Below are 15,296 nucleotides of genomic sequence, written 5' to 3'. Positions count from 1 at the left end.
TTAGGAAGCTCCCTGGGAGTTCCAATGATATTTAAATCATTAACATACATGGTGATTATAATAAATTTAGATCCAAATCTTTTTATAAAGATATAAGAACAAATTGAATCCTTCTTGTACCCTTCTTTCAACAGGTACTCACTCAGGCGACTATACCACATGCGCCCTGATTGTTTCAATCCGTATAAGGATTTTTGAAGCTTTATTTAATAAATTTCTTGGAAACCTTAATATGCTTCAGAATAATTTAAATCCTTCAATGATTTCCATTATATGCATATCACGTTTTTCTTGTATTGCCAGATTAAAACCTGAAATAGCGACATCCACCACAGGAGAACATGTCTCTATATAATCAATGCCAGGATATTTATAAATTTTCTTGTGACACAAGTCGTCTTTATGTTTATCGACTTGACTTTTTTTTTCGCACAAGAACGCATTTATACCTCCACTGGCTTTATACTTTTAGGTGTTGGGACTATCCGTCCAACTTCATATTTTTCAGGTGAAATTAATTTTTGTTGTGTATTTTTCATTTAGCCAATCATTTATCTGTCCAAATTTCATGATAGATTTGAGCTCAAGGTCCTCGTCAATATTAATAATATTGAGCGCTACATTATATTAACAATATCGTCGACGATCATTTTATATCGGTTCTACTATTACCCAATAAAGATATAACTTATTGAGATCTCTTTATCTTATTATTTTCAGGTACCTGAGCCTCTCCCATGAGGTCTTATGAAGTGTTATGTCGTAGTGCTATTCTATAGCACTTGCCTCCTTATTATGACCATCTTGAACATTTGCTCCTCTCCCTTTTCAAGGAGTTTTATCTTTGGAACCGATTAGTCTATTATGCTTCATGCATGCCATAGACTACGAACTTTATTTTATTTGGAGCATTAGCAGCTGAATATGATATTTAACTTTGGGTCAGCAAATACGTCTGGAAATATTTTGCAAATGAATTATCCCTTGAACTTCAAGTTCACATTTTCTCATACGAGGATCTAGATGTACTCATAATAATTCATTACATGCATTACTTTTTCAGCTGCCCATTTTCTCCCCCTATTGTTGGGATCACCGACACATATCCCTAGCCTTATTTGGGGATTCATCTTTGTATATTGTGGTAGAATAATTAAATCATATAGCACATTCATATTTCTAGATGGAAATTATTTAGTTCCTGACCCTGAACCGATTGTGATAGGGAGAACTTATCATAATTTGTCTAGATGCGTACAAGTGTTGTTGTATATTAAATAATACATCACATACCAAATTTTATTTTGGCAATTTTGTTCTCATAACTAATGGTTTAGCTATAATTGGAGGCATACAATTTCTGCTAAACCAACTTGAATTTAAATCAGTATTATCAATATAAATAATCATAATTTATATTTTAAAACTGTGCTCTAATAATTTGAGCAATCAATCTTGCAAAAGCCAAACTGCAAGTTGATAACAAATGCACATGCGACCAAAGAATAGATGCATCTATTAAAATTATATAATAGTAAACGGCCGACATGGCATGTGACTGGGCCTATATATTTATCACCTTTTATTAGTTCCAGAAATCAAAGGATTCAATCCCAACTTTAACTGATATATCATGAGAATAAGCAGCACAAGAGAATTCTTGAAAAATCTTATATTTCTTCAATATATGTCAATGTAATTCTCAATTAATTTTTCGCATTATAATTGAACCGAGATGGTCAACCGGTCATGCCAACTAATATTTATTTTAGTAAACCTCTAGTTTACTTGTGACATATGATTCCATCATCATGCTTATATTTGTGTAGTTACAAATAGAAAGAAAATCGGGTAATCTTTCATATTTATCCGTTATGATTATAGAAATATGAAAATATTCAATATTCCTTTCATTTATAGTCTCAATATGCCAACCACTTTGACTTATACATTTGAAACTCAAAAAGTTTCTTTTGAGACTTTACAATATCAATGTCGTGAATACTTTTATTCATCCGAGTAGTAACAAATTAATTTTTCCGGAGCTCTTAACAACTTTTGTACTACAAGATCTTTTGTCACACCATTCATATAGTAAATGTCTCCTTCATGGAGAAAATTATATCATAATAAATTGTCATTGTCAAAATCATCATAAGCAAAGTCATTTTTTCTTTAATTTTGCCTTTAATAACCTTCTATAAGGCACAACAAAATATTTTTTGGCGTATCACATGTACGCGACCAATGACATATTCATGTAACTACACAATAATATTTATTCTCTTTATTTCACTCAAACCTCCCTCAGAGGTGAGTTATGTGGTATTCATCCAATCATGCATTGCATGTCTTTATTCATTACTTTTATCACATATTACAACATTCACCTTTAGGAATGGGTCTGCATTCTCAATGCTTATCACACGTCACATTCTCTTCAATGAATGTATCATAATCGGCGGGGTGCTTTATTATTTTGCATACCAATTTGATGGTAAACATTGCCTTCACATTTTGAAGAACTATTTTATTATTGTGAAGGCAATGTTTACCTCGAGTTAAACTATTCATAATGTTATTTGGATATAATTCTCAACAATACACTTTCGTTTACTCAAATCAGCTAAGTAATTAGTGTCAAACATATATATGAAAATATAAAATAATATTGAAAATTCACATGTGGTCTTTGTTGCAATAAGCTTACTTCAAGATGAAAGTGATATGACTAAAACATTAAAGAAAAATAATGTATCAAATTGAATAATATAGTATTACTAGTTACCATGCACTTTTATAAAAACTAAGTATTATGCTCTCTAATAAAACAAAGAGATATAGCAGAACCTTTAATTGAAAAAATCATTGACAATATTTTTTAACACTAGTGAAAAAGTCAATACTAGAATGACTCTACCATCTTGTTGCCTCCCATATCAGTTATAAAATAGGGGCAGTTATGTATTTTAAGTCACAAGAAACTAAATCCTTTTTTTTAATTTAATGGAATGTACTAAGAATATCGTGTACAAATAATAAAAAATTGGGTTGTAGAGATACAAACTCACTCAATTTTTCAATATACGAGAATTAAAAGTTTTGATCGGCCAATACTAATTCAAAATATTTTTCCATTTGGATCGTATATTTATTTATCAATAACGTATGCTAGTTGTGCTATTAAGATTACCCAAAAAAAACTTACCTTACATTACCTTTTCAAAAGTCAGAATGGCACATGATGGTCAAGCATATATTTTATAGGAAAACGTTCAGTTAAGGGAAACTTTACCTAAGGTTCTTACTTTTTTTTTTAACTAAGGAACCAAAGTTCCTCAAATGACTTTGCAAAAGCTGTAGTAGCTCCCCAATTTCTTATACTTCTTTTAGTCTTTGGTTTAGTACGTAACTCTTGGCTGCATCATTATATACTTCTGATTCTTATAATAAGATATATATAACCAGGATACGAGATGAAAGAGATCAGACCAAACTTACAACAAATATTAAAAACTCGTTCATTAAAATGGATATTGATAATGCAACAAAATAAAATAAGTAAAACATGGAGTAGTAATTAGTTTACATTTAAGTATTTTCCTTTATAAAGTAAAACACTTAAGAATATGAATGGATTTGTAAGAAAAAAATACTTAGCATTGAAAACTTTCATAACAAATAAAGAACCTATGAGAAAAACGAATAAGAAAATGAATTAATTAAAAAGGATTAGAAAACGTATCTTAGCATTAGCATTATATGCCTTATCACAGTGTACTGGTCTCCTCAACCTTATTGTTACTTCAGTTATATTTGATACAATTCTTTGAAATTGCTAAATGAGAAAGAAAAGCTTATCTCTTCAAGATGAATATTAGGCACGGCAGGAACATGCCTTTTATGATGTAGGACAATTTTGTAAATGTAAGTAACTCAATTGATTAGGGCATCGTGCTGATAATGTGTTATAAAATAAAAGTAACTTAGTAAAACATGAACAAGACATGTTGTTATGAAATAAAAGCAATTTAGTAAAACATGAACAAGAAATGGAGATAGAGAGAAGGAAGAGATTCTCTTCTTCAATTGTGTGTATTTTCTTATCTATTACAAGACCTTTATATAGGCATAAAAGTGAAGAAAAATATGTCATTGAATATGTCATTAAATATAGAAATATGTCATTGAATATGTTATTAAACATTTGAGAAAATAATGGAGTTAAAGTAGATACCATAATTTGATTTTTCTTATAACAATTTTGTCTTTTTTTTCAATAAGTTTTCTCCCAGCTCAGTAAAACGGACCCAACCCCAATTAATATGATATCTTTGACCACATAGAATCTGACCAAATTACCCTGGTCTGCCACCTTGCTCCGCTCCGGCGATTTCATTGCCGATCATTATTCCGGCGAAATTGAGTCGTAGGTTCTCTTCTTATTCCCCCCACAAAATCCTCTTTCCCTTTTTCTAATGTAGAATACCAGTTCTTTTGCGAATTGCTCTGTGTCTGCTCAAGTTGCTTGAAGACAAAATTAAAATTTCGATTTCTCCATTTCTTTCCCATGCTAAAAAGCTCCAATTTTGTGATCATTTATTGTTTATTCAGTTCCCTTTGAGTATTCCCCTTGTAATTCTCTCGACATTACTTTTAAGAAGAAAAATAAAGGAAAGTTGACAAAGAAAAAAATTCTAAGAGAAAAACCCTTTACATGGTATTGGTAGTTTTTACTAATTGGGATGGAAGTAATTCATGAATTATCTATCTCTAATCATTGTATGGGTTGTCCTTCATTTGTCTTGACATACACTAAAAGAGTGGGTTTTAATACTTAGTACTCTTGCCTGAGATGAATTTAAGGGGGAAAATATGGCCAGTTAGGATTCATATAACCGACCTTAACTTGTTTGGTACTGAGGTATAGTTATTTTTGTGTTGTACGTAGTACTCTTAGTTTTATCTTGTATTTTGCATGCATTAATATTTTTCTTCTTCTTAGTGAATACAATAGATTAAAGGTTATATGCACATAAAAGAGAAGTCTTGGTGGTGCTTGAACTTTGTTGAATCTGCTATTTCGCGTGAACTTAACTGTTGGCTATTGAAACTTGCAGCTTTCGGCTGTGAAAATCAAAGATAGTTGTCATTCAAAGCTGTATGAATTACCGACCAATTTCTCATTCACTGATTGATAAGTTTTTGCTAATGGAATCAAGTGGTACCAGTTCTGACTTCTTCGTTCACTCCCCCCTCACTTTTAGTGGGCTATTACCAACTAAGTTTATCTTGTGACCTTTGTACTGTAAACTAGTTTGATTCAGTACAGCTGAGAGTTTCCATTTACAGGATTGTTAAATGTTTTTGTTTTCTCTAAATGTCTGCACATTTTCAGCCATGAAGAGGGCTATGCCATTTGGTGAACAAGTGGATGTCTCATCTGATGAATCATCTTCGTCTGATGGGGATGACCATAAAGCAGAAAGCGAGCAGATGAGCAACAACATTGCTGTCGACCAAGTTGTTGAAGAACTTGTTTCTGAAGGTACTAAAACTATTTGTGATCATTTAGACATGGTTAAGTGTGAAAACGAGCAAATGCCCAATTTTCATAAATGACTTTATTCATAGAAATGCTACTGAAGGTATTTGTCATCATTCAGACATGGTCAGGTGTACTTCCATTTTGAAGTTCTCTTTTCATCTTTTTTTCTTTTTGATAGATATTAGTTTTTGTTCTGCCATCTATTCAAGCGGTTATATGGTATTCCTCAGCAGTAATTGATTTTAGTCGCTGTTACGCAGAAATTTTTTATTTTCTTCTCTTGATTAAGCTGGGAAGTTTTGTAGGTTGAAATTATTCTGTTTTTGGCTAAGTTTTTAGGATATGTTAGCCCTTTGGCACAATGCTTCATGTTAGTTTGATTTGAGGAGAGTCAAGTTCATCTCCTTGTTTAAATATAACAACTGATGTTCCAATATGAGGACTAGGGCAGTCAAGGACAAAACTAGGAATTTGAGTTAGCTGGGGGCAAAATTTACTCACATCAAGCTTGCGAATCTATGCACATACTGTGATGCATTGCTTATGCATCTACAGGCCAGGTTAAATATAAGTAAAGAAACGAAGCAAAATACATAGAAGGGAACTGTAAAATTCATCTGATATATGTCGGGAAGTTTGTTTAATAGTCTTGGTGCTAGCATGGTATTCTGAAATGTCTTTCCGTAATTTAGAATCTTCACATGACACTGTTGACATGAAGCTTTATGCACATTTAGATAAATCTTCCAATAGTATTTGTAACTGTCCACTATCTGTTTTGTAAATTCTAAGTGGCTCAAAAGTAATATATTGAAAAAGCATGATTTATGAAACCTTGGTATTTGCCAGCCAAAGGTCATACTGACTATTTTTTCAAAAACATGTGAAGTTAAAACCTTTAGGCAAGAACACTGTCAAGCATAAAATGCCAATAATCAAATCACTAGATAATCCTTTAGAGATAAATCATACCATTTTGGATCTGAATTTCAATCACACTCTATGTTTTTTTTATCAAGTTCAATCACACTCTATGTTCCAGTAAAGCAATGAGAAAAGTAACTGCCAACAAAGACGTAATTTCTGCTGCTACTTGAAAATATAAACAGATTAGCCATAATATTATTCTGAGATACGGATTTTAGCTATATTTAAGGAAGCAAGCATTTTCGATCTAATAAGTCATCTAAAGTTCATCATGCATATCCTTGGGAACAAAAGCAAATAAGCAAAAATGCATATTTCAACCGAAAAGGATGCTTTTCTTTAAAAAAAAAAAGCATTTTCCAAAGGCCGAGGGGAGCGGGTCATTCTCCTCGTGGTATGGAAAGTGGAAACACAGCTTTTACTGTACATTAATGAATTACCTTGTAATTATTTCCCCCGGAATCTTCCAAAAGAGGACATGCAGAAAATGTGATCTAGTTTTTGTCTCTCCTGTCACATTATACTCAGTTACTCACCACCTGGTCGCTCTCCCCCTATATTTCTCCAACCTATTTTTCCAGAACACCCTGCTACTAAACGAGAAGCCCGCTGTTCGGTGTACGCAAAGAACAAAATCAGAAGAAGACCTGAGCTTCTCTGGATCCTCCGGCTTTTTTTCCCTCTTCTCATTCTGCTTTTAATGGCAGATCAGAAGTCGGGTATTGATTCTTTTCTACCATTCTTTCCGTTTCCTGCTTGCTTTCATTTTTCTGTTTTTTCTGATTTTGGATTTGTGTGGGATTTAAAATTGTAGAGCATTAACATTATTACGGGGATGCATGACATGGAAAGCTTTGCTGCTCTTCTAAACTAGTTTTGGAAAATTTGGAAAATGGAAACATGCGAAAGAAACTTTGGAACAAAATTCTTTTTTTAAAACAGAAACAGAAAATGCTATGAAATCACTCAATTTTTTTTTTCCTTTTCTACTTTTTCTTGTCCAATAAATGGATCACTCAACATTAATGCTATTGGGCTGAAGGAGCTTTAACAATTATACTATAATAAGTGAGTGCCGCCTTGTATTTATCTTGATGAAATCAATTAATCTGGCTATCTACTTACCTATTAAAAGAAATATCTGGCTATCTACTGCAAGGGAGTATTGTTTCTATCTTTTTTCCTTCAGTTCCTTGTTTTGATGGAGCTTTGATGGTTGAGTGGAGAAAAATGTGATCTAGACCTGATGAGATGGTTCAGCCTATCCTTTTGTCTGGGAGCCAGAATTTGAAATTTTGATCTACTGGTCGTTCTAGCCATAGGTTACCAGGCTGATCAACTCTTTATCAGGAAGAATTTTACATTGACCAGGAATGAGAGAATAGGAAGAGAAACTGATAAAAAATAGAGCATAGGAAGAGAGAAAGTCAGACAAGAATTAGCATATAAAAGAAAGATCTGTTCTGCCCTTTGCTTTTCCCACCAGTGGGGAAGGTTTCCTGCATTAGTCAATGTACGCAGAATGAATCAGTCCCTAAGAAACCCCTGAAAGGATTGCCCTCCAATGGGTGCACGGAAGTGAAGAAGAGCGTAGCACTATCAAAAGAGCCAGATGTTCCTGGAAAAGCTCATCCATGGATCTCGTTTCTGTTACATATTAGTCAATCAATCAACTACACCTCAATTCCATATTTGTTGGGTTCAGTAATATGAATTTCTGTTCTGCTCTTTTTCTTTTGTCTCTCTTTTTGAGCTCATTTCATTTCAATACTAAGTAAATTTGTCTTTTTAGAGAAACTAGGGGTTCTCTAAGTCTAGAACTTTTCCCTATCTCACACTTATACTGATGCTCACCTGCAGCTCTCTAACTAGACTGAAAAGATCTCGTCAAGCACCATACTTAGCATTATTACCCCAAAAAGACCATTTATATGGATCGTCTGCTTCTATTTTGTTATATTCTTATTAAGTCCGACTGATCAAAAAAACGTTCTTTGTTAAGTTCGCATTGATTCTGTGACATTGGAGATTTGGAGGTTTTTTGAGACATCTTCCATAAAACAGAGGATCCTTGTTTTGTTGCTTAACATAGAATAGTTTCTTTACAAAGTGAATGTGCAGGTTGAGAGTCTGTTTATTGATTGTACTGATACTGCAATGAGATCTTTTCCTTTGTCAGGAAATCCATTTAAGAATTTTTATTCAAACTAGTTTCCAGTCAATTGAAAGGTGCATGGTTTAACTATCATGTAGGTCCATGACCATCATTCGATGAGTTACATCTATATAACTGGTCTAACAGGCTGTGGTGTGCAATGCAGATGCATTACTCAGAAGAGCGAGAATGTACCAAGAGTACATGCAACTGGTTCCTATCCCCACACAGACTCACTCCACTATTCCTTGCATCTCTTGGGCAGGATTGGCTGCATCAATTAAGAAGTTATATGGGCAACCACTGCATTACCTGACCAACCTCTGCATGAAGCAACGGGATCAAATGAGGGTTGGGGCCGATGATGAAGTTGATCCATTGGAGATGCTCATCCATCCGACCAAAGCCGAATCAAGCATCTGGCTTATGGAAGAAGTTCACAGGCGTACTTCGTCTCCTCATTACCTTGCCAAACTCTGGCTTGCTGATCCCATGTATCATGTTTATATTGATCCAGTTTTCCCAAAGTTGCAGAATCCATCCAAATAGATTCTTTCTGCAATACCAATCCATGTGATGGACTTTGTCTATAATCCTGAATTTCTAGTTAAAAAAACAAAATCGCTATCTCCATCACCCAGCCCAAGACAAATTTTATATTTTAAAAAGTGTTTATCAGATGGCTGCTTTTGAGTTTATCTCATGTTTTCATATTGATGTAGTACTTTTTTATCCACAGTAGCTGTTATGATAAAGTTTTTGAGAGATGGAAATATGCATCAAATTTTCAAATGTTTCTTCACCTACCGCGATAATGGACTTGAGAAATACCAGATAAAGAGATCAGAGATGTCTTAAGCTGTTATAACAAAGTATCGTTCTCTCTCTCTCTCTCTCTCTCTCTCTCTCTCTCTCTCTCTGGCTTTTTGAGAGATGGAGCGAGTTCACCTTGTTATATACACATGTGGAATGACTTATCTACATTCTTGGAGAAGTACAAAGAATTTCCAATAATTAAGTATTTATTAGACCAAATAAATGGAATTTATAATCAAAGCATTTGATGAAGTTACACAATTAAATTCGAGAAAGTACCAATACTATGTACTATCATATACAACAATGCAGCTACCAATAATCACCACAAGAGCACAACCCTCTCTGGAAAAAATGGAAACGGTTGTTATCTCTGACAATAATATGCCGTTCATATACTCTTGACACCAGTTTTGCAAATGAGTGGCAATCAGAGCACATTCGAAGGTTTTTCACAATCCGAATGGGATGTCCCTGAGATGTCGAGATGAGTCCAAATGCCATGGCTATTTTCTCACTATGTCGATAAAGCAAGAATTCTTTCTCTTGCTCATCAACATCCATCATAACATTTGTTAGATCAGGGACATGACCTGCCTCTCTAACCCTGCACTTCATTTCTTCTAGCATTAGACAAATACTGGTCTGCTCTGCGTGAGATTCATCACCTGAAGTAAACTCGTGAATGGTTCCATTCACCTCGATTGAGCTTGAACCGGGGTTCTTCTTTATCCCTCTTTCCTTCATAGACATCCTTACCTTGGCAACATCGGTCCACTTCCCTCCCGAAGCATAAATATTTGATAGAAGCACATGGATTCCAGCTTTATCTGGGGATGATTCAGAGATCATGTCAGCTGCATAAGTTGCCATCTTGTCGTTTTTATGCATTTTACAAGCAGCTAGAAAAGCCCCCCAAACTGCATCATTTGGCTTCATTGGCATATTTTTTATAATATCAATAGCTTCTTTCAATAAACCAGCACGACCAAGCATATCAACAATGCACCCATAATGCACTATCTGTGGTGAGATTCCACGGATATCTTTCATAGTCCTGAAGATTTCCATTCCCTCTCCTACTAAACCCCCATGGCTACATGCTGTTAGTACAGCCACAAACACAACTTGGTCAGGTTCTACCCCTTCCCGGAGCATCTCATAGAATAGTTCCACTGCCCGCTTACCATTTCCTTCCATAGCCATAGCCCCTATCGCTGCAGTCCAGGCAGAGACATCCCTCTCCTTCATTTTATTGAACACTTTCATTGCACTTGCAGGATCGCCACACCTAGCAAACATGTCAATAAGCGCAGTACTTAGCTGCATATCTAGATGAATTTCGTATTTCTCAATGTAATTATATATCCACTTAGCAATATCATTAGCACCTAAGTATCCACACGCAGATGCAACACTGACCATTGTCACCCTATCTGCTTTAATTCCCTCATTCTGCATCACACGAAATAAATTAATTGCATCTTCAAACATGCTCTGTTGTACCAAACCACCAATGATGGTGTTCCATGACACAATATCACTCTCCGGCATTTCATTAAAGGTTCTGCAAGCTGCCTCCACATCACCATTTCTCAGAAAGCCTGCAATTAGTGAATTCCATGATACCACTGTCTTGTTTGACATCCGATCAAAAACTCTGCAAGCCCATTCTTGACACCCACACTTCATGTACATATCGATGATGGCATTACCAATGGAATCCCAATTCTCTAACCCGTTCCTCAAAATATAAGCATGACACTGCTTTCCTAAGAAAACATCAGCCATCTCTGTAGAGGCTGATATAGCAGACAACAAAGTTACTGTATCCGGACGAGGTCCTCCACAAGAAAGCATTTCACCCAAGACATCAAGTGCTTCTGTTGCCATCCCATGGCGTACATAGTTTGATAAAATCGTATTATAAAGTACCAAATTACGATCAACACATTCCTCAAAAAGCCTTTTCGCCTTAACCACGGATCCACATTTCATATACATATCTACAAGAGCATTTACCATAACAGTATTGACCTTTAATCCAGCCTTTCCAATATAACCACACACTCTTTCCGCCAATCCCAAAGCCCCTAACTTCCCACAAGCCGAAATCGCACACACCATCGTCACGGAATTCGGCATAATACCCTCCTCCTCTACCATCTCAAAAAACAAACGAACTGCCTCCTCAGCCTTCTCCCTCCTTGCGTACCCGCAAATTAAACAAGTCCAAGACACCAAATTTCTGTCAGGCATTTTATCGAACACCTTCCTCGCTTTATCAACCTCCCCACATTCACCATACAAATGTATCAGAGAATTCAACACAAACATATCATCACCAAAGCCCCATTTTAACGCCAAACCCTGAATTCCACTTCCCTCAAAAAACCTCCCATCCTTGGCACAAGCACTCAAAACCAAAGGAAAAGTGTAAGCATCAGGCTCCACATTTTCAAGAACCATTCTTGCATAAATCAACACAGCATCAGAAAACAAACCAGCTAAAGAATACCCTTTTATTAAAGAATTAAACTTGTAAGTATTATTTAAACCTTCTTCACTATAACAGAAATTGTCAAAAGCTGTTTGTGCATATTTTAAGCTATCATATGAGCCTATTTCGGAGCATTTAGCAATCAGTTTACCAAGAAAACCAGGGTTTTGATTGAATCCTTGTTTAGTGAAACGGGCATGCAGCTGTTTGATTTCGTTAAGGTTTTTGCATGATTTGATTAGGTCGGTTGTTGTACTTCGATTTGATTGAGGTTGCTGTGGAGTGGAGAGAAGAGGAGATAGATATAGATTTACGGTTGCTGCCATTGTTGTTGGAGGTGTTACGTCAAGTTTTCAACTACACCCAACTGACTCCATGCTTGAATCTGATGAGAACTACAACTTCACCATTTTCACAGATGCAGCGCGAAATTTTACCTGATGAAAGCATAATCGTACGGTTTTTTATTCTAGTTCTAATATTTTTTAAACTTATGGTCTTAAATATTTAATACTCTTTCTATTTTAATTTATATAATACTCTTACTTTTTTATTTTCGAGATTTAAATATCTTTAACTTTTTTCTAAAATAAAATTTATGTATCTAAAATAAAAGTACTTCAAGTTATAAAAATTAATAATTCAAAATATTTAAAAAATATATGCAAAACTTATAGTCAAGGAATAATTCTTTTGACTCTTGAAATTTTAACACTATCACATAAGTTGGGACAAAGAAAGTAGCATTTATGTGATTATAAATTTTTTGAAACTTGTAATCTTATACATGTGTTATATTATTTCCGTGACTAAAAATTAGAGGCGGTGTTAGAATTTGAAACTTATGGGTTTGTGACTCTAATTATTTTAAGTTAATGAGTTCTACATTAATAATTTGTACATATTCAATAAAATTTTTAAGAAAAATATAGGGTTTGAACCAAAACTATTGGGTTCAGTCGAACCGGTAGGCAACATATTGGCTCCGCCCCTACTATAAATGCTTCTCATTAAGTATATATTGAAATATGTTATTCTTTTTGGAACTAGTAACGAAATAGTATATATAATCTTACCGTAACATTCATTCTAAAAATAATTGTTCCATTTTCTATTCTTAGTTATAACTAGGAAACAAATAATTGTTGCTCTGATACCAATAACGAAAAATAACAATTCAAGAACATACAATTCTCTAAGATATGAGGGTAGGGATTTTGTTCAAATTACCAAACCCTTGTTTCGGCTAATGGCTTTTCTCTCAAAAGCGAGAACTTTTTCTTCCTTAACGAGGATTCAATCATTTGAATATAACTACCAAGTATGTAGATAATCACCCCTATCCAAATATTTTCAACCCACGTTCTCATGCATTTTCAAAACTAACTTATCAAGAATGTCGCTTCAATCTTCTTTACATAACTTTCTGAAATTTTTTTGTTTTATCTTCTTAAACATATACAAATACATTAAACATGATAGTACTCCGTATCTAAAGCAACTGAGAGACAGGTAGTGCAAATCAAACCCCAACTGAGGTTCTGATTTTGACAGTGGAGCAATGGCAGATGACATTACTGAACATTTATATAAATTTTGTTCTTCCTGAGGAGGAAAAGATATTATAGCAATTAATTTTTTGAAAATTCAGCCAAGCATGAGCAAATAAAAAGTAAGCATGTTTGATAAGATGATATCCAATAAAAGGTGAACTTTCATGGAGTTAAAAATATTGTGCCTTTGGTTGGGAAAATTCTAATACCTTACAAGGAAGTTGGATAGAACTTTTTTCAATTCATATATATATTCAAAGAACAAATACCTCGATCTTTGAAGGATTCTCAAAAAGTCAACAAAAGTCAATTCGGGCCCGTGTTCCCTAAACTCGAAACAAATACCAAAATCTGATGATCCATAACCCCAAAGTCTTGTGTGAAAATCTCCATGAGAAATCACCCCTCACCAAGCCTAGGGTTCAAAATATAAGAAATAAGCTCAAAATCCCAAAATACACAACTTATAAAGTCTGCTCAGGGGGTACCCTTTGCGATTGCGATAAGGCCCCCGCGATCGTGAAACACTAAAAGCGACCTACCAAACTGCCTTTCTACGCAAACGCAATGCCTCAGTCACGAACGCGATAACCAAGCTACTAACACTACGCGAACGCGGACGCTTCTACACGAACACGATGAACAAAGCACCAGGACCCAAACTCTTCCTCTATGTGAACGCGTGCAGTCGTTTGCGAACACGAATACCTTCTACTAACACTTTGTAAACACGTGATTGTCCATGCGAAGGCAAAACCAAAAGCTCCCAGCTCCCAACAAACACTACACGAACGCGATTATACCTTCGCCATCACAAAGAACATCAGAGACATCAGAACACCAGCAATGCAAACATCATCTGAAATGGTCCGAAACTCACCCGAGCCCCTCGGGACCCGTTCAATCATATCAACAAGTCCATATACAATATCCAAACCTATCCAAAGGCTAAAAATATCACAAATAATATCAAAACAAAGAATCGAAGATCAAAATCATTCTCTTAACTTTCAAACCTTCAAACTTTGCCGAACGCGTCCGTATCACACTTAAACATCCCGGATCACAACCAAACTTTGCACACAAGTTCAAATCAATAAAACAAACCTATTTAAGGCTTATAGGAGTCCAATAACACTGAAGTCAACTCCCGGTCAAACTTATGAACTCTCCAATTCTTTAAATTGCCAACTTTCGACAAATAGAGCCAAAACCCTCTAGGAACATCCAAATTCAAATTCGAACATATGACCAAGTCCAAAATCACCTTACGAAACTATTGGAATCACCAAATCACCAATCCGAAGTCGTTTGCTCAAAAGTCAAGCTTTGTTCAACTCTTCCAATTTAAAAGCTTCCAAATTGAGAATCACTCTATCAAGTAAATCCTAAGCCACTCGAAAATCAAAATCAACCATGTATGCAAGTTATAATACACCATGTGAAGCCACTGGAAGTCTCATATCACAAAACAAAATACTAGAATTCAAAACGCCCGATCAAGTCGTTACGAATGTATAGTCCATAATTGTACTTGTTATAGAAATTTGTTTCAGAACTTTGTAGAAGATCTCATGCTTCTTGAAAATATTTATAGAGATTTTTTCGGGGAAGAAGAGAGCATTTATTTTTATTCTTCTGCTTTTCAGAAGAGAATGTATATGTTGGATTGATAAGAAGTTCCTTCTAATAGAACTTCTTTTATCTTTTCTGTTGAACAAACACAGTGCGTCATTGAATTTCTAACGGTTGTTTTATATTTTCTCTATTCTTCTTCGGGTTGACCTACATGGATGA

General features: G+C 34.8%; 2 protein-coding genes across 7 annotated transcripts; one reads left to right on the top strand and one right to left on the bottom strand.

Annotated features, from left to right (window-relative positions):
- The first annotated feature begins 4,289 nt into the window (after positions 1 to 4,289).
- LOC107759761 (protein RDM1) lies at positions 4,290 to 9,328 on the top strand. 6 transcript variants are annotated; one of them, XM_075229562.1, is made up of 5 exons: positions 4,300 to 4,433; positions 5,121 to 5,224; positions 5,399 to 5,548; positions 7,057 to 7,194; positions 8,797 to 9,328. In XM_075229562.1, exons 2-5 carry the CDS (start codon positions 5,164 to 5,166, stop codon positions 9,177 to 9,179), a joined length of 732 nt encoding a protein of 243 aa, XP_075085663.1. In that variant the 5' UTR covers positions 4,300 to 4,433; positions 5,121 to 5,163; the 3' UTR covers positions 9,180 to 9,328. The 6 variants fall into 6 exon arrangements, with proteins under 6 accessions (XP_075085664.1, XP_075085667.1, XP_075085663.1 ...); XM_016577772.2 differs by having other exon boundaries at positions 4,310 to 4,429; XM_075229563.1 differs by lacking the exon at positions 5,121 to 5,224 and having other exon boundaries at positions 4,290 to 4,429.
- Positions 9,329 to 9,689: 361 nt separating this feature from the next.
- Positions 9,690 to 12,425, bottom strand: LOC107759760 (pentatricopeptide repeat-containing protein At3g22690-like). The gene has a single exon (XM_016577765.2). The coding sequence runs from the start codon at positions 12,270 to 12,272 to the stop codon at positions 9,759 to 9,761; it is 2,514 nt and encodes an 837-aa protein (XP_016433251.1). The 5' UTR covers positions 12,273 to 12,425; the 3' UTR covers positions 9,690 to 9,758.
- Positions 12,426 to 15,296: the final 2,871 nt, after the last annotated feature.

The sequence above is a fragment of the Nicotiana tabacum genome, chromosome 14 (assembly GCF_000715075.1).
Source record: "Nicotiana tabacum cultivar K326 chromosome 14, ASM71507v2, whole genome shotgun sequence".
NCBI classification, from domain to species: Eukaryota; Viridiplantae; Streptophyta; class Magnoliopsida; order Solanales; family Solanaceae; genus Nicotiana; species Nicotiana tabacum.
This window is presented reverse-complemented; position numbering and strand designations above follow the sequence as displayed.